At 49.9% G+C, this 20170-nt stretch overlaps 7 protein-coding genes across 7 annotated transcripts; 2 read left to right on the plus strand and 5 right to left on the minus strand.

Moving 5' to 3' along the window:
* Window positions 1-2962: 2962 nt before the first annotated feature.
* Window positions 2963-4374, minus strand: NFIA_007800 (phosphoesterase superfamily protein; the record flags this gene model as incomplete). The annotated part of the gene is made up of 2 exons (XM_001264000.1): window positions 2963-3763; window positions 3814-4374. 2 exons carry the CDS (start codon window positions 4372-4374, stop codon window positions 2963-2965), a joined length of 1362 nt encoding a protein of 453 aa, XP_001264001.1.
* Window positions 4375-5455: 1081 nt separating this feature from the next.
* NFIA_007810 (LLM class flavin-dependent oxidoreductase) lies at window positions 5456-7200 on the minus strand (the record flags this gene model as incomplete). The annotated part of the gene is made up of 6 exons (XM_001264001.1): window positions 5456-5683; window positions 5731-5908; window positions 5958-6514; window positions 6558-6617; window positions 6726-7081; window positions 7128-7200. The coding sequence occupies 6 exons, from the start codon at window positions 7198-7200 to the stop codon at window positions 5456-5458; spliced, it is 1452 nt and encodes a 483-aa protein (XP_001264002.1).
* A 782-nt stretch (window positions 7201-7982) lies between these two features.
* Window positions 7983-10515, plus strand: NFIA_007820 (sodium:solute symporter family protein; the record flags this gene model as incomplete). Its single annotated transcript, XM_001264002.1, has 11 exons — window positions 7983-8197; window positions 8244-8301; window positions 8356-8542; window positions 8590-8689; window positions 8733-8816; window positions 8868-9054; window positions 9103-9153; window positions 9197-9367; window positions 9414-9732; window positions 9777-10258; window positions 10306-10515. 11 exons carry the CDS (start codon window positions 7983-7985, stop codon window positions 10513-10515), a joined length of 2064 nt encoding a protein of 687 aa, XP_001264003.1.
* Window positions 10516-10786: 271 nt separating this feature from the next.
* Window positions 10787-12915, minus strand: NFIA_007830 (putative glucokinase regulator family protein; the record flags this gene model as incomplete). The annotated part of the gene is made up of 4 exons (XM_001264003.1): window positions 10787-11690; window positions 11737-12119; window positions 12164-12617; window positions 12683-12915. 4 exons carry the CDS (start codon window positions 12913-12915, stop codon window positions 10787-10789), a joined length of 1974 nt encoding a protein of 657 aa, XP_001264004.1.
* Window positions 12916-13349: 434 nt separating this feature from the next.
* Window positions 13350-14831, plus strand: NFIA_007840 (putative MFS transporter; the record flags this gene model as incomplete). Its single annotated transcript, XM_001264004.1, has 3 exons — window positions 13350-13493; window positions 13538-13745; window positions 13789-14831. The coding sequence occupies 3 exons, from the start codon at window positions 13350-13352 to the stop codon at window positions 14829-14831; spliced, it is 1395 nt and encodes a 464-aa protein (XP_001264005.1).
* Window positions 14832-14861: 30 nt separating this feature from the next.
* NFIA_007850 (MFS transporter) lies at window positions 14862-16531 on the minus strand (the record flags this gene model as incomplete). Its single annotated transcript, XM_001264005.1, has 5 exons — window positions 14862-15031; window positions 15078-15871; window positions 15917-16192; window positions 16239-16318; window positions 16364-16531. The coding sequence occupies 5 exons, from the start codon at window positions 16529-16531 to the stop codon at window positions 14862-14864; spliced, it is 1488 nt and encodes a 495-aa protein (XP_001264006.1).
* Window positions 16532-17809: 1278 nt separating this feature from the next.
* Window positions 17810-19856, minus strand: NFIA_007860 (Zn(II)2Cys6 transcription factor; the record flags this gene model as incomplete). The annotated part of the gene is made up of 3 exons (XM_001264006.1): window positions 17810-18583; window positions 18870-19285; window positions 19385-19856. 3 exons carry the CDS (start codon window positions 19854-19856, stop codon window positions 17810-17812), a joined length of 1662 nt encoding a protein of 553 aa, XP_001264007.1.
* Window positions 19857-20170: the final 314 nt, after the last annotated feature.

Here is a 20170-nt window from a genome sequence, read left to right on the forward strand (position 1 = left end):
GAACTACAAGAATGTTATTAGGAAGCACCTAAAACTGGTTAGAAACTAGTTTTCAATTACTTACTTCTGAATTGCTGTTACTAATGTTAATCGTTTGCCTGCTGCATTAGCCTTATGATGAGACTGTTCAGCAGAGTTAGTATGATTCCGAATAGAATCATAAATAGAGGAAGGGATATTAGAGCAGCATTTATTAAGGCCAGCTTTAATAACTGGTTGCCTTTTATGCTCTGCCCAGGTCTGCACCTTCGGTTCTTCGTGTGCTGAAGCAGTTAATAACTGATTATCAACCAGTTGAGAAGTACTTACTGATTAATAGATCACACAATTGATCATAATCTCCTTCGGACTTGCAGTCAATCAAACCAGCCATTCGACTCCATATTCCTGATCCTTTGTTATTGTTCCCAACTGCTTCTGTGATTGTTCGAAGGAAGTGAACACGGCAAAAGATAATGATTCCCTTTAATTGCCAGAGAATTGGGCGGTGGAGAGGGTCAATCTCTTGAAGAAAGCGTCCGAGGCCTAAGCAGTTAGCAAGTACTTTGCAAGTATTTTATAGCCAGTCACTCACCAGTATACTGTTTTGTATCCATATCCACAACGATTCCGTATATTCCAGTAGAATGTATAGAATTGAACTTGACTGGCTCGCCAGTGATTTTCTGAATCAGAGAGAATACTCTTCTGAATAAAAGATAATAGCCATCTGTCGTTTCTTGATTTGTGAAGACTCGAAAAAGGGTGATAACTTTTATGACTACTCAGTACTCCGCCAGGGTGTAATAATCATCATGAAGTACTTACTTTTTCCATGTTCATGCAGATAAGTTGCAAATATAACCTCATTTATTTCCTTTTCTCGAATGCGCTTGTATGACATGTCAACTTCAAAAGAAGTTAACTGAGTTAAGAGCTGGACTTGCTCTTTGAACGCACAGAGAATCATGATTCCCTGCGGATCATGATATTTCTCTTGAATATATTCCTATAACTGATTAGTAACTGAGTTACAAATGCTTGACGACTGGTTTATAAGCACTCACCCGAATAAACGGATTTGTATTATATATATATGAAACCCCATTATAACCCTGACCTGCAGGGTATGAAAAAAGTCGTTGTTTCTGGATAATAGCAGATATGCGATCCAGATTGGAAAAAGATGCATGTATTTCTGCAGGTGTAGAGGCATTATGTTGAGAACAAAAAGCCTCCAGTTCTGGACTTCGCAGAAATTGAGCTGTTAACCAGTTAGTAACCAGTTTTGAAGTGACTAAAACATATTCAGCATGTACCTCGAGTGAGACTTGGGTTTCTCATCTGTCTGATTATATTCTGAACTCCTCTTAATATAAGCTCTGGTGGCTTATGTGGTGGAGGTGGAGGATGTTGATGGATTCCATGAGATGTAAAAACAATATAAGGACAATCTTGAATATCAACTGGTACCAGTGCAGTAAAAGTAACATCACATTTAAGATGTTCTAATCTACCAGGTCCCTGAATATGATCAAAATCTAAGTATTTTGTAAGTACTAAAGAATGAGTTTTAAGGTAATTCTTAACTACTTACCACAATGCTTTCGGCGTGATATTAATGGCTCAACAACAGCACACTCTTCCTGAGATGGCAGGATTGAATCATTGAATAACTGCTCTAGAAAGTCAAGATCAATCGAAGTATGACCTTTAACAGAGCTATAGTGATGTTTTTGGAGGAAGTCTGATGTTCCATTTACACACCCAATATATGGATGGTATTCATCATTCACATCCTATTGAATCAGTTAGAAAATGGTTGGCAACCAGTTATCAAGCAGTTATTTATCTTACAGGATAAAAATGCCTCTTGAACTGTGGCGCACAGGTTGGAAGTTGTTCAAGACATGCAAAACCCTTTTGAAAGAATGTTTTCTTGGATCGATACAGACTAATTCATAAAATTATTCAGTAAGTACTTACAAAACAGTTGCAAAGCAGTTCTTAATTACTTACCTATATGCATTTCGCTTTCGAACATCCCTTTCGATCAAATCAATATTCTTTCGAATATTCTGGATTTCCTCCCATGCATTTTCGTCAAGGTAAGTATGATATAGTGTACGAAGACTTGGCTTCAAATATTCGCATATTAAAGCTCCAGAACATCTCCACATCCACTTTTTTACTGAACAGTTCAGAAATGATGATCTAACACTCGCTCTGGCACCACGGATACTTGCTCGGGAGTATTGTATCTTCCAATCAGTTAGTAACCAGCTGAAAACTGCTTGATAACTGTTCGTATACTTACATCTTGTACTATATGCTCTGCTTCCTGCAATCGGCCAACAACAGATACAATGTAGGTATACCCGTGTAGGTGAGTTCTTGGGTACTCTGGCAGATCATCTGTATACTCAATGTAAAGTGTTTGAAGCGGATTTGATTTTGCATCTGTTAGTTGAATCAAAGCACTTGGCTGCTATGTAATTCAAGAGTAGTTAGTAAGTACTTAAGAATTAGTTGGATTTCTTACCTCTTCGATGTCATGGATATTTGATGAGCTTTCTTCAATCTCACTAACACCTATCGAAGAAGCTTCCGAATCCATACTGACAGCTAACATAAGCAGTTAATAACTGATTAATAACCAATTCAGAATTAATTTGGATGTTATCTATCGAGGAGATGAAATATTTAGGGAAGTAAATACAGGAAGCGAAATTCACCGGGCGTGGTACAGTATTTAAAAGGTGAGGTGCCGCGCGGCTTGTGCCAAGACCTGTGGGGCCGGCTTCCGGCGTTTCTGACCCGGCACCTGACATGTGTACTCAACAAATCTCGGGGAAGGCTGACTAATCGCCGAAGTCGGAGAGAGAAATCGGAGTGTTCCATTTTATTTGTATTCACTTTTCGGAACAAATATCTATGCTACTGGCTGTCACACATCTCACATCTAATCCTATGGCTGCTTACTTCACTTCCGGAAAGGAACTGCAGAAGGGAGAGCAGAGGGAGTGTTCTTCCGAGCATTGTGACGAATCAAGTGCTCAAAGGACGCCGCGTGCTCGACCCGAGGGGTGAAGGGCTCAAAGTCCCAGAGGTAGCCCAGGGTACGCAGAATGGAGGCAGCCGAGTACGATACAGTCTCGCCGTGACCATTTCTACCCTTCTGCTCGACCTGCGCCTTGGCAACCCAGGGGGAAATCAGCAGAGTCGGGATGCGACCACCCAGACGGTCAAAGGGGAAGGTGTAGTCCTCGCCACTGGGGGTGCTGAGGGTAAAGGTCTGGTTATCCGGACGGGGAGCGAGAGGAGCGGGGACGTGGTCGTGGAAGCCACCGCTCTCGTCGAAGGTCAGGATGAAGAGAGTCTCCCCCCACTGGGGACCGGCGCGCAGAGCATCATACACCTTCTTGATGAAAGCCTCGCCATCGGAGATCAGGCCGGCAGGATGCATGGAGGTGGTGCCGACACCGCAGCAAGAGGGGTTGATGTACGCCAATTCGGGAAGGGCACCAGCCGCAGCGTCGGTGTAGAACTTGGCCAGGGGCTGGATCTTGTCTTGGTTGTTGGTGGCATAGGTCCAGTTGAAGAAGCCTGCATCGGGGCCGGTACCGCCAGCGGGGTCGACGTAGTTGATCCACGAGTGACCGGTCTCGGTCAGCTGCTGGAAGATGGACCGCTGGGGGAACTGGTGCTTGCTAAACGCAGCGTCGTTCAGACCATGGCCGAGGGAGGTACCGGAGACCAGAGCGGCACGGTTGGGGTTGGTGTTCTGCGGAGTCAGACACATTCGTGCAAGGGATGAAGGCATGGTATACTTACACCAGGAATATCCGAATGCCAGTGGTTGAAGGTCAGGTAGTTTTGCACCAGAGAGGTCAGAACTGGGACCTGCTCTTCGGTGTAGTAGTTCATGACCTGAGCAGCGAGGATGGTCTTGTTGACCTTGGCGCCGTACTTGCGGACCTGCTCATGAACAAAGCCTTGGTTGTGAGGAACCAGCTTGCCCTCGGCGATCTGAGTGTTGTCGGGGTTGAAGGTGCCATAGAACTCGATGTTGTTGCCATAGATGGCGTGGTCGGGGTCATTGGTGATGGAGTCAAAGTCCTTGGCGGCAGAACAGGCAACGCCTTGGCTGGGGTCGGTGAGATTGTAGGGGTTGCAGTAAGGGCCGGTGTTGACGGGGTTCTCAAGGCCCTTGAGCTTCTGACCACCGAGGAGGTTGTCAAAGGAGCGGTTCTCCATCACCAGGATGACCACATTCTTGATCTTAGATTTGAGATTGTTGATTGACTGGTTGGAGTGCGCATTGGCTGGCTGTGCAGGAATGGCCGAGGCGGCGACCACGAAGGCCAGTAGACCAAGAAGAGCACTAGGATGCATTCTGCAGAGCCGAAGCAGAGAACACTGGTCAGAGGATGCTGCTTTTCATGAAACATCCTGTCGAACGGTTGAGGAAGGCCATTTTATACCAATCCTCGTAACCGTCACCATCATCTTTGCCCTTCAGTCTTGTCCCACGTGCTCTCGAGATACGCATTGAGTCGTTTCCCTCTCGATTAAACGAGGCCCAAGCGAATGGATAGTATAGTTGGAGATACTGCCTTGGCAAGATGTTGAGAAATGAGATTTCAACAGGCATCGCGGAAAGAGCCGACACATCCGTAGACGCTGTAGCAGTCTCCAATGAGATGAATCTTCAGAGGCACGAGGCCCTTGTCGCTTGGCTGCAGGCGGGGAAACGATGCAAGGTCTAACCAAGTCCGTGCTATCGTGCTCGAATGGAGCTATGTCCCTCGAATATGACATAGGAAAGACACAAGATTGCTTAGCAGGGATGTCTTCTGCACAAGGCGTGGGCCAAGCAGCCAATGTCAACAACAAGAATCGTCAAGCATGAATCCACCTCCACTGATGCGACGCCAAATATTTGCCAAGACGGCTTCATATTTTGTGCCCCTCACTAGACCCCAATTAGCGGCCAGGAACACGAGAATTGAAGACGGTAAATAATAGAACGCCTTCCCGTGCTGCTTCTCTATACAATCATTGGAAGACAGCAATATCTTGCAGGATATCTCGGATACTAATGCAATCGGCATAAACTTCATGTCGCTTACAAGTTCTAGAAGATGCCTGTCGAAGAATACAGGTAGAAATCGACCGAGTATCGAAGACGAAACGGTTGCCATATTGTTGTTTATGTTGTATTTGAAGTTAGAGAAGAGTTAAGAGCTCGCTTGTCCATCCAGCGGATTAACACAGTGGTACGACAATCATCGTCCTAAGTTTTCAAGTTGGTCCAACAGAAAGATACTGAACTTCTCTAGCGTAGATAAATGTGTAGATGCTCACGACTATCCTGCTGGGAATATTTCCCAATACCATTGAGAATTAACGCGACATTCGAGTCTGGACAGTCTACCGGCCTCTGCTAAGCAGAAGTCACTGCATGTCCGTTGTACTAGTTTTCGGGAATCTTATGATCGGCAGCGTCTACTCCCGCATGCCAGCGGTACTTGGACGCAGGATGATCCACCGGGGGACCTCTCTGCCCTGGCTTGCCATACAGGTTCTCCCGATACGTTCCCCTTTCGACAGCATAATCCTCCCAGAACAGTCCGCGTCGACGCAGTTCGGGGATTAACAGATCGATGATGTCTTTGAAGGATCCTGGCTTGATAGCATAGGCCTTTCATTGTCAGCCTCAGTGTGGTTGATCGTCTATAGGCAACTCACCAGGTTAAATCCGTCGACATCGGCTTCTCTCACCCAGCGTTCCATCTCATCCGCTACTTGAGCTGGCGTTCCTACTGGGGTGGCACCCAGACCTCCCACTGTGATATGCTGACCCACAGTTGACTTGGTCCATTTCGCGACTTCGGGTGTCGATTTGGACCAGCCCTCCACGGCGGAGCTGCAGCGCTAGTTAGCACTATTCCCAGTCGAGGACAGTGGAAGCTTACCGAATTGCATTGCTCTCGACATGGCGAAGCTCTTCATCATCACCGTACGTGTCAAGGTTGATTCCTGTCCACCCACCAAAGAGCGCTAATGCTCCGTCGATGGAGCCTAAGCTGCGATAGTACTGAAATTTCTCCCGTGCCTCCTCCTCTGTACGGCCCAACACCGGACACAAAAGAGCCAGGAACTTGATGCTTTTGGGATCGCGCCCGAACTGTGCCTGCGCCATCGCCCGTATCTCTGCAATATTCTTCGCAACGACTGCAGGACTGTGTCCGGCCACAAAGATCGCCTCCGCATGTTGTGCTGCAAACGTCTTGCCTGCCTTGGACGTGCCAGCTTGAAGGATGACGGGCGTTCGCTGTGGGCTGGGTTGGCACAGATGCGGACCAGGGACGTTGAAGTATTTGCCCTCGTGGTTGATTTCTCGCACACGGCTAGGATCGGTGTAGATTCCGCGTTCACGATCGAGGACAACAGCATCGTCACGCCAGGACGACTCCCAGAGTTTGTACGTTACTCTCACGTATTCCTCGGCAATGGCATATCGGTCGTCATGCTGATCCTGTTAGAGAAGGCTAACGGGTTGAGAGTGGACCTACCTGTGGTTGCTGGGCATGGCCCAGGTTCCGAGCTGCTGAGTCCAGATAGCCGGTGACAACCTGCCGTCCTTATTAGGGACACCATTATTAGGCTTGCGGAATACTTACATTCCATCCCAGTCTAGAAAGGTGACGTTAGCACCATTCGCGGCGGCGAATCGGGCCTACATACCGTCCCTTGGACAAATGATCAACCGTCGATAGCCGACGAGCCAAATGATATGGCTGCTCATAGGTCGTCGTCACCGTCACGCCAAATCCGATATTCTTCGTCGCAGATGCCATCGCCGAGACCACGGCTAGCGGTTCATTTACTGGCCATTGCGCTCCGGAAGCAATCGCCGGAGCGAGGTTTCGGGGCCCTTTATACACGTCGTAGCCACCTAGGACGTCCGCGATGAAGATGCCATGGAACTTGGCTGATTCCAACAATTGTGCTAGCTCGATCCAGTGGTCTACGTCGTTGAACCGGTGTGATTCGTCTTCTGGGTGGCGCCACAGGCCTGGAGATTGATGGCCGCTGCCTGTGGTACGTCAGAATAGTCATGCAGTGAGAGGTTGAATGCATACACATCTCAACGAACGCATTGAGGATGAGCGACTTCCGTGGTCCGTCAGTAACTGAAGGGTTAGCCGCCGCCATAGTCAAAAACGTGTCAATTAACCTGAAAAGAGGTAGGAAAAAGAGTTGCAAGATAGAGGAAGTGGCATTCCCTCCTTTTCACTGGATATATTCTAATAGAGAAGCCGAGAATCGGAATCACAATCGTTACGCATGGAGTAGATCCCTCAGTGTCATGCGCAACCATGTCTTGTTGATGGTCCATTTTTGGATTCTCTATAGCATCAATGTGGGCCGCAATGGCGTGCTGCGGTGGGATGAGGGGAGCAACCACGACCAACCAGACGAAGATCCCAAGAGAAATACCTTATTAGGCTTTATCAGATCATTTGTAAAAACTTGGTGTTAATAACTCGTTGCATTTAGTGGTCTTGGTAGTGTCGTTATTGAGCGAGCATCCCCTTTCGTCAACCACAATCCTCATCGCGCAATTCCCACAAGCCATACTATATGCCTCCTATATAGTAGATCCCCTCATTGGTCCAACTCAATTCTAGAGTTGTCAAACTTCTGGACCTTGTGAAACCTAACCCGGTTGCCGGGTCTTTGGGCAGGATCACAACTTTATTCGGGACCTAACAGACGGCCCTGATGAAGGATGCGTAACTGGTGGTCTAGCACATCATAGTTCCTATTTATCATCTCATCAAACGAGTGAACGATCCTTTTCATGTTAGTAGGCGAAGGAGGGCAGGCTTCTCAGAGAACCATTCAGGAACACAAATATATAATGAAGAAGGTGCATTCATTCATGCACCACAGGAATAGTGTTCTTCGTACGAAAACCATATTCCCCAACAATCATGGCAAGCTCTCGAGCTCAAAATGCCGAGGTTGTGGTCCAGCCTCCTCTGCCACAAGTGGTGGGATACTTGATAGTCGTGGTCTTGGGGTTGATCATCGCATTGGGTATGTCGATGCTGCTTGACCAGGAAAGACAGCTAACAGGCGCAGTGATGATGGTCATCACCAAGATTCTCAAGAGAACAGCAGGTGAAGATAACAAGAGGACAGAAATGTATACTCTCCGACACTGTGGGATGCCAAGTACTTACACATTGCAGGTTTATGACTGCCAATCGAACCGTTCGCACTGGATTGACAGCGTCTGCGGTCATATCGGTGGGATATTCTCTCCAGGCACCGCACTGCATACGAATAGTAACCCGCTGATAGTCCTGGCTCTGGTCAACCGCCATGCTGGGCTCTGCATTTGTTGGCTATGATTATGGCGTATCGGGCCCTTTTTGGTTCGCTGCTGGCTGCAGTCCGATGATCGTCTTCTTCGCCCTGCTGGGAATCTCCTGCAAGAGGAAGATTCCTGAAGCCCATACGTCTCTGGAAGTTGTTCGAATCCGATATGGTAAGACTGTCCGCTGATTATAGTTAACAAAACGCTGATGCAAGCAGGACGAATTGCCCATGTCGTCTTCATGACACTCTGTTTGATCAACAACATCTTCGCTTGTGCCAATATGCTTTTAGGTGCAGCGGCAGTGATTGCAGCCCTGTAAGTCATCCAACAGAGGACGGATATGGTCTGACGCGAGTAGGACCGGTGTGCATATTGTGGCAGCCACATTCCTCTTACCTGTGGGTGTGACTGTCTATACCTTCGTTGGTGGCATCAAAGCAACGTAAGCCGCTGAATTGAGCATACAGGAATGGCACCTAACATTGAGATGCAGGTTCTTGACCGACTATTTCCACACTGCTGTCATCCTCACAATCGCATGTTATTTTTCAATCAAAGCGTTCACGGTCGAGGAGGTTGGCTCCATCGGCAACCTGTACGAGCTGGTCAAGTCGGCTTCTGAGCGGCATCCAGTTTCTGGAAACCATGCTGCCACTTACCTGACGATGACCTCTAAAGGCGTGCGTCATCTTCCCTGAAGGTTCCGAGACGGTTTCTGACGATATTAGGGCATCCTCTTCGGCATTCTGCACATTTGCTCCAATTTCGGCTTGGTCATTGTAAGTGCTCGGACCAAATGTGATGCTTCTGCTAATCCATCAGATGGACACGAGTTTCTTCATCAAGGCATTCTCGGCGGCTCCTTCAGCAGTCGTGCCCGGATATACAATTGGAGGCATTGCATATTTTGCCATTCCGTGGGCTCTAGGAACCATTATGAGTTCAGTCGCTCTTGGTCTAGAGAACAAGCCCACCTTCCCAACCTACCCACGTGTACGTAGCCCCCGGGATCCTCAGAGCACATCTGACCAGATACCAGCGCATGACATCGACTGAGGTTAGCAATGGACTGGTCCTACCTTATGCAGCCATGGCAATCGCAGGGAAGGGAGGCGCAGCGGCCATCCTTCTCATCACGTTCATGGCAGTTACATCGACACTGTCGGCGCAGGTCATTGCCGTCAGTTCGATTCTTAGCTTTGATGTTTATCGCGAGTATTTCCACCAAAAAGCTTCTGACCGCCAGATCATCCGTGCGAGTCATTTTGGTGTCATCTTCTTCGCGGCGTTCTCCGCCGGATTCAGTATTATGCTACACTACGTAGGCATCGACCTGGGATGGACCCTGTATATGCTTGGTAAGTATCGATACGACTTTCTCTTTCAATAACTAACCTGATAGGTGTGGTTACCTGTCCTGGCATCTTCCCAATGGCCTTTACCATTCTGTGGCGCCAGCAGAACAAAGTAGCGGCCATCCTTTCTCCTGTGCTCGGACTGGCAACCGGTCTGGGGGTCTGGCTGGGAACGGCCAAGCACTTTTATGGCGCCGTCACTGTGTCGACAACGGGCCAGATTCTGCCCTGTGTCTACGGCACCGTTGCCTCTGCTTTTTCACCCATCGTTTACTCGGTCATACTCACTTTCTTGCGACCCCAGAATTACGATTGGGCGGAGTTCAAGAAAGAGAAACTGGCTCTGGAGGAACTTGGAGGTGATCTTACGACAGTACACAGCCAGTCGTCGAAGGCTCTAGCACCCAACGCCAAAGAAATGAAAAGATGGGGCCGCATCGCCGCGTTCTGGTCGATAGCCACATTTTTGGGACATTGGGTTCTGTGGCCACTTCCAATGTACGGGGCCAAATATGTCTTTGGCAAAACGGTGAGTATTCGGCCACACCCATGTGAAGAAGAGGCTGATCGTCTTAGTTCTTCGTGGCCTGGGTAGTGGTTGCCGTCATCTGGCTGTGGGCAACAATGTTAGTGGCGATTGTGTATCCTATCATTGATGGAGGCGTCCAGCAGATGACCCAAGTCTATCAAGGGTTAACTAAGGGGGAAGAATCAACAAGCACGCCAGTCGAGAGCTCAACGCCTTCATATTCGTCGATCCTTGAGAAGGAGCAGGTAAAAGCCTAAGTGCGTCCGTACTTGATACGTGAGATCGGATGACGCAAATCGAAACGCAGGCACGACCAGGGCAACGGAATGATTCTACTGTGCATAAGAATCTTGGCTAATTGTGAACTCGGGTAACATAATTGGTTGACTAGATAATCTATCGCTTGTTCCATTGTTTGTGCAATCACGGTCAGGATGTGAAAAGACACAGATTTGGGAATCGTTGTCACACTAGGGTCTTTGGAAGGAAATCTATATTTTATTGCTGGAACATTCGCACAAGATACGCTCAAGACGATGTCAAATGCTTTGCGCCCAGGAGGCCTGCATCAGATACTCTCTCCACATAGGCGAATCGAGCACCTTTCTTTTCAAGGACATTTAGAAATTGATCCTGGTAAGCCTGATTGTTGAGGATACTGCCAGATAGGATCAGGCCGGTACGCTCTGTAGAGACATATCCCGCACAAGCAGGATCTAACAGACGCCCTACAGTTCGACTTGCCAAGTAGTCAATTTGTCGACCGACAATGGCCGAGGAAGTGTCATTCTGTCCGTTCATGCTGAAAACCACCTCGGCAACGCCTGCAATACGGGCTTTGATCGTCTGTTTGTGCTGTTGAACCAGGATCTCACTGACGAGATCAATCTGGTTTGGCCCGCAGGTGGCACATCCCAGTCTTTTAAGAACTGCCTGCTCCAAAGCTCCCAATGGTTCAATGCGTATTCCGAGTCTCATCTCCTCGAGAACAGTCAAGGTGTATTTGATCGCCTCTAATCCGATGGCATATCCGCCTCCTTCATCACCCAAGATGTGTCCCCAGCCGCCGGATCGAGCAACTCGGGAGTACGCATTGCCGTCGGCACTTCGGTTGTATCGCATGGCCACGCTCCCGGTTCCAGCAATGACGACGACTGTAGATGAACAGTCTCGGTGGGATCTCGCAGCGGCCACCAGCAGGTCCACGTCGTTTGTCAGCCGAATCTCCTTCTCCGTCAATCCAAAGCACGCGCAGATCCTTGGTAGAAGTGACTCTCGGAAATTCTTCCTATCAATGCCCGCCAAACCAATCCAGACTGACTTGAACAGCGATTTGAGATTGAAGTCCGAAGATGAAAGGGTCGTCGGCAAAGCGTCCTTCGTAGCAGTCATGAGTGTCTGAATCACCTCCTCCATGCCGTTGCCATCAGTCCTGTCGACGTCAGCAGTATTCTCAAAGAAAATAGATAAAAGCGTACAGATTACATGGACCTGTCGTCCCTCGCCCAACAACGGTGCCTTGCAGGTCCGCGATCACAGCCGCGCACTTGGTCCCTCCGCCGTCAATGCAAAGTACATATTGTCTCTCTGTGGCAGGGGTCTGTACATCCTTGACCCCGGCCAAAGGTATTTCTAAAGCCTTTGCGAGCATGCCGCCAGCAGATGCCAACCTCTCCTCGCACTGTTCAACCGCGTCTCCCGTTTCGGCCACGAGAAGAGCTAGTTTCACCCTTCCCTTGCATCTTGCCAGCAACGCGTCCAGCTGCGCATCTGTCATACCGTCACAACGAGCACTCAGCCTTCGCAGGATATTGCGCGATCGCTGTTCCAGCTTCAGATTGGAGGCTACAAGATCTACCATCTGAATCGGTCAATCGCATTCTTCCAACTTGCTGCAACACATACCAGGTTTCCATAAGTCTTGCCCGTGCGAATCATGGTGCCCGTGCTCAGCATATTCAGTACCATCTTGGTCGCCGTTCCCGCCTTCAACCGGGTACTGCCCGTGACAACCTCCGGGCCTGGCAGCGGGGCAATCAGGAAGTCGACTGTCCCAGATGATCCCATTGCCGAGGGAGAAGCGCATACCACACCGATGGTGAGACAGCCGATCTGTTTCGCAAATGCCAAACATCCGAGGACGTATGGCGTACGGCCGGATGCAGCGATGCCAATGACGCTGTCCAGTTCTGGATTGAGCTTCAACATTTGCATATCGGCTTCGCCCGCAGCGATACTGTCTTCGGCTCCTTCTTGTGCTCGTCGAATGGCAGCATCACCGCCCGCAATCAGCCCGATAAATTGAGATGGCGAAGCAGCGAAGGTCGGAGGGATCTCGGATGCATCGAGGATCCCAAGTCTGTCATCTGGATCAGTTACGCATCCTTTCGGAGAGATATTTCTTGGTAACACAGTGGTCCTGACCTTCCACTGGTCCCTGCACCGACGTAGATGACTCGTCCACCGTTTCGCACGCGTGGAGTTAGCGCATCAATGGCAGCGGCAATTTCGGGGATGCATGGTGTAACACTAGGCGCGACGCAATGATCCTCTTCGTTGATCAAACGGCACATATCCACGGTCGAGATCTGATCGATCTGCGCCGTCCGGGGATTGACGGCTTCGGTCTGAAGCCGTGACAGATTGGCTAGATCCATGTTGCCATGCATATCCAGAATGTGTGTGGATAAGTAAGATGAAAGGCCCTGCCGTAGTTCCAGGAACTGTATATTGTATATCCTCGGTTAGCCGCGTGTCGCGTGGGGGTTACTTGACAGGGTTACATTGTCTCGGTTAAGAGTGCCAATACGGGTCGTATAGAATATGCCTGTGGAGAATATCCATATCCAATCTGACCAGTAGTGAGCGGTTATAACGGAAGGATCTACCACAGAATATCTCTTATGCGTTAGACATCTTTTATACGAACGGACTAAGCTTCGCCAAAGGGATGGCTGACCATTGGCTTGGTTTCTCCGCAATTTGGTAGCAAGGGACAAGGTCACACAGGCCTCATCATGGCGAGATAAAACCGGCTGTCATTCCTCTGTTCTCTTCCACAATTGAATGATCTGACTGACCGACAGTCAATATGGGCCACAATGAAATTCATCACGATGATGCCGCCGTGGAGTTTGGTGCAGACTCCCAACAGCGATCGCTTCCATATCGGATCTACACACACTCGTGGTTCCAGATCATCCTGATCAGCTTCATCTGTTTTTGCTGCCCGGGGGTACGGCTTCCTCCAACTGCTCAAGTCAGTCACTAATGTTGCAGATGTACAACGCTCTCTCCGGCTTGGGAGGCTCCGGACAAGTCGACCCTACGGTTGCCGCCAACGCGACAGTAGCCCTGCTCGCTGCGACAGCCGCTACTGCTTTGTTCATCGTCGGACCTATCTTCGACCGCGTCGGACCTCGAATGTGCTTGCTGATCGGCGGATGGACCTACTCCTTGTACTCGGGAAGTCTACTATGCTTCAACCGTATGAAACCATTCCCCTTCAGTGACCAATACTGACTCTGTAGATACCGCTAACGGCGCGTTCGTCATCGCCGCCGGCGCCATTCTCGGTGTCGGAGCGTCCTTCCTGTGGGTTGCGCAAGGAGCAATCATGACGACATACGTGCCTGAATCCCAAAAAGGCCGTGCCATCGCCGCCTTCTGGATCATCTTCAACCTAGGCGGCGGGGTGGGCTCGCTCGCCAGCTTCGGACTCAACTACCACTCACACAGCGGGACCGTCACAGACGGAACCTACATCGCGTTGTTGATCATCATGGCCATTGGCTGGCTGCTTGGTGCGCTGATCTGCCCGCCAGCTTCCGTCCGCGTGCGAGGACTACAGCCCACGCCAGAGACGGAGAAGAACTGGCGTCGAACCGCCAAGTTGACGGTCCAGACCCTGACGGACTGGCGGGTCCTCTGCATGATCCCCATGTTCTTCTGCGCCAATGTCTTCTACTCGTACCAGCAGAACATCGTCAATGGGATGACCTTTAACATCCGCACGCGGTCACTGAACGGGTCCCTGTACTGGATAGCGCAGATGCTGGGCGGCCTCATCATCGGCCTGATCCTCGATATGCCGCGGGTGAACCGTCAGAACCGCGCACGGGTGGGCTGGCTGTTCCTCTTCGTGACCGGCATGGCCATCTGGGGCGGGGGGTATGCGTTCCAGAAATGGTATGATCGGCGCAGCGCACAGGGACATAAACAGGATATCGACTACACGCAGAGCGCGCTGTCAACCGGTCCAATTTTCTTGTATATCTTCTATGGGGCCTACGACGCCTTTTGGCAGGGATTTTGCTACTGGTTGATGGGTGCGCGATCGAATTCCCCCGCCGTGGCGGCCATCCTTGTCGGCGCGTACAAGACATTCCAGGCGACTGGGGGTGCGATGGCGTGGCGGTTAAATGCGCTGGCCAAGCCGGCCATGACGCAGTTTGCTATGGACTGGGGGCTATGTATGGGGGCACTGGTGGTTGCCATCCCGTCTGTGTTGGCTGTGACGTTGACCAGCGAGGTTCAAGAGGAAGTGAGACAGACGAAGGATGATGATGAATGATGCTTGATTAGTCTGTTATTGTGGAATGATCTATGTCCGAGGTACAGGCCTAATCCAGGAAACACAAATGTTGACCCCTGCAGCAATCGCCCCGATAATCCACAAAGCTCGATCGTAGTGTGTGCCGTTGTAGCGGAAGATAATAGCAAAGACGATACCACCAAAGTTTCCCATTCCTCCAACAATTCCGGAGACGATTCCTAGACCTATTAGCGTACGCCTGATAGAATAGTGTGCTGAACTTACCATTGGCAGTTGGATGCACATGAGGCACAATGGCAAAGTTGGCCCCATTACTCGCAGCAATGAAGAAGGCCATCAACACGACCAGTCCAAACATCAGTCCCTCACTCTTGGGGTCCAGCAGTCCAACCGCCAGTGCCGATCCTCCCATACAAACCCCCAGACAAACCAGCCACACCTTCTTCCCCCACACCGACTGGGTATACCGATAGATGAGATCCGCCATGAACCCACCCGCCGGGCGAAAGACGACATTGACCAGCCCGAACATGGCAGCCCACCGGCCGGACTTGGTCTGGCCTAAACTGGGGAAGTTCTTCAGGTAATACGCACCGAGGACGGAGTTGATGGCCAGCTCAGCGCCGAAGGAGCAGGCGTACGGCAGAGCGAGCGCCAGCGTTGGCAGGGAGAAGATCACACGGAGTGCTTCTCGAAGCGTGGGTTTTTGAATCATTTCATTGTTTGCAAGGCTGATATCGATAACCGGTTGCGCTTCGGTGTCGACGATCTGCGGTGTGGAGACGCCTTTCTTCTCCGGAACGGTGGAGACATTAGTGCTGGACGGGGCGCCGGATCCGCTGGACCGGTGGAGGTCGACGATATTGCTCTGTATAATGGGATTGTTGTCGTTCCGCTGAGACCATTTTCCCGTCGGGGTATCCTCGCACAAGAAAAGCATCGACAGGGCGAGTGTGACGATAATGATGAAGGGGACCACGTATGCGACTCGCCAGGCGCGGTGTGGAGTCAGTCCTTGCGAGTGGACGAGGGAATCATAGATGGCAGGCATAACGAAGCTGTTGATGTGAGCTTTCCACATAGGATAAGGGCAGAGAACATACTAGGTGATACCACCGCCGGCATTGCCGAATCCTCCCGCCAGAGCGTTTGCAGTCCCCACGACGTTTTTATCGAAGAAGCCCGTGCACCAGACCTGACAGGGCACAAAGGTTGCTCCGAGGATTCCGATGAAGAACCGCAACGCAATCAGCCCTTGGGGAGAGGTGACTAGTCCGGCCATGGCGGTGGGGACGGCGCCGCAGAGGAGACATCCAACAAAGACGTATCGCGGACCGAATCGATCGCATAGGGGGCCGGCAATGAATCGCATGAGAAGGCTGTTTAGTGAGCGAGAGACCTGACCGACAGTGCAAGGTCACTTACGTTCCCAACAGAGCCACAATATTGGAATTGGCGACCTGATCTTGTGTCATATGTAGGTCCTTCTTGATCGTGACGCTCAACTGTAACTGTTAGAGGGGCCAATGATGGAGGTCGAGGCTACTTACCAATGGAGGAAATGCATACCAGGAGAGGAATGCCACCATGAATCCTAACCAGGAGAAGAAGAAGACGCGACCATAGCGATCAACGGGATTCAACAAGGGAATCGACCTTGCTTTGTGGTTGACGGGGTTGATCTCAGGGCTGGCAAATACCAGCTTCAACATTTCCATCTTGTGTCAAAGCCCTTACCAAGTGTGTTTGATTCAGACTGCTTCGATATGTTTGTGTTTAGTTTGGATTCAAGAATAGAGTGCAACCGAGCCGGCCAGAGACTAGATAATACTTGATTGAAGCACCCAATGTCTCAGCCATTTTAAAGGAGCAAGTGCTTTTATCTGCACAGAGATGATGAACTCTCAGCAAAAGAAAAGAGAAGGAAGCTCCTAGGAGATGCAGTATGAAAGAATCAAGTCAGAGCGGACGCCAAGCGGCTCGGAAAGGATGGACAGATCAGCCGAGACAGGTGGAAAAGATTCAAACCATGCCAGAAGCAAGTAAACTCGGAAGAGAAGAAAGAGATAACATCACAATCCCCAGTGAACGACCGCATGCTGGCAATATCCTGGCAAATACAGTCGTCTATGGCGGCAGTACAACCAGGCAGCGATTCCCATGGCTAGACCCTCGGGAAGACAACGCCACGAGATGTTGGCCGCACAGCATTATCTTCATCCTCCCGTGAGTAAGAGATAGCTCGAGCAGGAACATGTCGTTTCCGGCCTTGTCTACTCCGTTTCTCCCGCTGATTTGGCATATCTTGGATCTCCGAAGCCACCGCCAAGACCGAGCCGATATCTGTACACCTTCTGACTGGTCAATGAATCCAAAAGGCTTGACTTTCTATGACAATCTTCTTGATAACAGCCCCAGGGACTCATTAACGACTGAATGGCCGATCTCCGCGGAATCCAGCGTTCGACTTAGTGATGAAAATTGAGATAAGCAGAGATAGACGGGAGATAAGAACACCAGAGTTGAGGTCGAGAGAGCTTGGCCTCAGCACTGGCATAGCTAGACCTGATTAGACATTGGCGGTCCCAAGTAGTTAAGAGAAACTAGATCTGAGTCACTACTCTTCGTGCCTCATTGGTCAGACAAGGATTCTCTTGGCACATTGAACTAGACGAATATACATAAATATATCCGCACGATGGCTGCCCCACGCGGAGGATGATAATAGCTTTGGCATAACAAATCGATTGGGACGGAGCCGAAAATCTCTCTAATATTCTCATGTCAATATACATGGGATGTATAAAAGTTTGGGCTATCGTTTGATCGACTCTCTGCCGCTGGTGCGTCGTCTATACGGATAGTCGTCGTGTAAGACCGGCTACTTGGCTCGTGGGTAAACCCTGTCGCCTGTTCGTAATTCACCTTATGGATGCGATTCAATAATGCCATTTGTTGTGCTTCTATGTACTCGGTGCTCCCTGGAGTACTTGTTCTTAGAAAAAGAAGACGCCGTGCACGCCCACTCCCTCAAAAAGCTCGTCCCAAGTGCGCACTCTTTGCATGTTCCCGGAATGACTTTCCTCGTCTATGCTCCATGCCGACTGGAGGAACACTGCCGCGTCAAGGGCGCTCATGTCACCAAGACATCGACAAAGCTCCTGCAAAGACCTCACAATGAAGGGCCTCTCGGACAACGCCTCAAAGCTACAGGTACTTTCCAGCCCCGCCATCAACACAGGCCAGAACATGAACCGGCCCATCGACCTGCCTTTCTGGAGCGGTTGATCCATTAAAGGATGGAGCATATAGAGAAGGTTGCTCAGGGTTACGCTGGCAAGGCACTGAACATCCGGGATGAGGCCCTCATAAAGGCTGTCCAACAACTCTTGAAGGACGTTCTCTTTTCCATGATTGAGAACTAATGCTCTGAGGCAGTAGAGCAAGGTAGCTGCTTGGAATGTAGACGCAAGATCCGCCCAGCCTTCGCCCTCAACAGGCTGTGGAACAAGGTCCAACCGCTCTCGCGGTCGCTGCATGTCCACACGTTCTTCCAGTCTCTCGTTGTAGGATTCGAGAGCTCGTTCAGCCCAAGCCGTTGGGGCGAAAGTGATGATATTGCGAACCAGGTCTAGAATAGCACTGTTCACATGCGCCATGTCATCATAGGGATGGTGATGAAGAATGAATCTGAGGTTGTTCGTGTGGATAATACATGCCAAGAGCTCATCGGGGCATGGGAATCCTTTTTCCAGTCCGTCGCTGTGTATCTCTGGTAGCCAGTCGATATATCTTAGTTGCGACGGAGTGTCAAGTGGCAAGCATGAGGCAGCCATGAAGACCGAGCTCATTACATCAACTCTGAATCTTCCATCAGTATAAGCCAATCAAGGAAGAGAGGACTTACAGCATGAAGTGGCTTAAGGCATATCGAAGATTTCCAAGTCTGGTGGATACGAGCACTTCAAATCCCCCTTGACATGCGATGATATTCTTCAGACCTTCAAAATGGATTTTCCAGTTGCAGAATGCTGATCTTTGAATCTAATGCCATACCCTCATGTCAGATGCAGACTTTGAAAACACAGAGACGTTGCATACCTCGGACATGAGCATGGCAGTAACAGTATGGAAGACCAGGTCTGGCCCTTCAGCTCCTGCTTCGGACAAATACTGATTCAATCCTCGTAACGACCGTGATCGGTGCTTGTAGATTAGAGAGTTTAACGGATGGTGAAACGATTGGAGAGGCTCCAGTTCGCCAGGGTGTACTTTATTGCGCAAGGCCCGTGATCGATTCAGTGTGATCAAATGCCAATTGGGCTGCGACTGGATTACTTGGTGTATTGCAGAGACAGAAATCACAAGACTGAGCAAGAAATCGGGGACGTAGGGGAGGATGTCGAGATCCATCCGGTGGGGGTTGAGAGGTGAATCTACAATGACCAATTCCGGGCAGATGTGGTCGTTGACTGCGAAAGTCAGCTCTCAGATCAACGAGGCTGTACTGCGGCCGTCTCATACAGTAATGGGAGAACTCTAGGAGCATCTTATGCATCTCGTAGTCACACGGAAAAAGTGACCAAGGAATCTTTGGATTTGATCTCGAGCGAGAGACGAGCACGCCTGCCAACAGACCGCAGTGATTAGGTTAGTGCTCGCGAGTACGGCTGCAGTCCTGCTGGTACTTCCACTCTGCGTACCTTTCTCCGATTCGAGATCTTCACCAGACCGAGGTGGATCTGATCCAAATCTGGAGGACTGAGGCGCTCCCTGCATAAGGAATAGCTTCGGTCGTCCTCGTTTTCTCCTTTCCTGGCCTTTGACATGGCTAATGTCGGAGGGTCTTGGTGCTTCCGAAGAAAGAGTTGATGTAGGCGCTACCCAACGAATAGGTGTAGCCGAGTATCCCAGACATTCGACTCCTCGGGAAGTGCATCGCATACACGATGGCTTCCCGGCATCACACACAATCCGTTGCCGTCGGCAGGTGTAACATTTTTCCTTTGATTTACTAAAGCGAACAGAACCATCGCCGAACATGTTCTAGTCACCAGAGTGGTAAACTGACAGACTGCACCCTAAATTCGAGTTTGTATTAGAGGAGAATCGTTGAAGGCATGCCCAGATTATCATGAGTTCATAACTTCAGCTGAATCCGTCATCTGAGAATGATCTGATTGTGGCTGCGCTCGTATGAATCACGTGAATGTGTCTTGGCTCAGCCCAACAACCCATAAATAGGTGTATGTACTGGATTGATTGTCTAGTGACTGTGGCTATGTACTAGGCTCCCATAATAGTACACTAGAAGGAGCTTATTTTGTCATTTCCTTGTGAAGAATGTTACTACTCAC

Source organism: Aspergillus fischeri, genomic scaffold (genome assembly GCF_000149645.3).
Source record: "Aspergillus fischeri NRRL 181 1099437636249 genomic scaffold, whole genome shotgun sequence".
Taxonomy (NCBI): Eukaryota; Fungi; Ascomycota; class Eurotiomycetes; order Eurotiales; family Aspergillaceae; genus Aspergillus; species Aspergillus fischeri.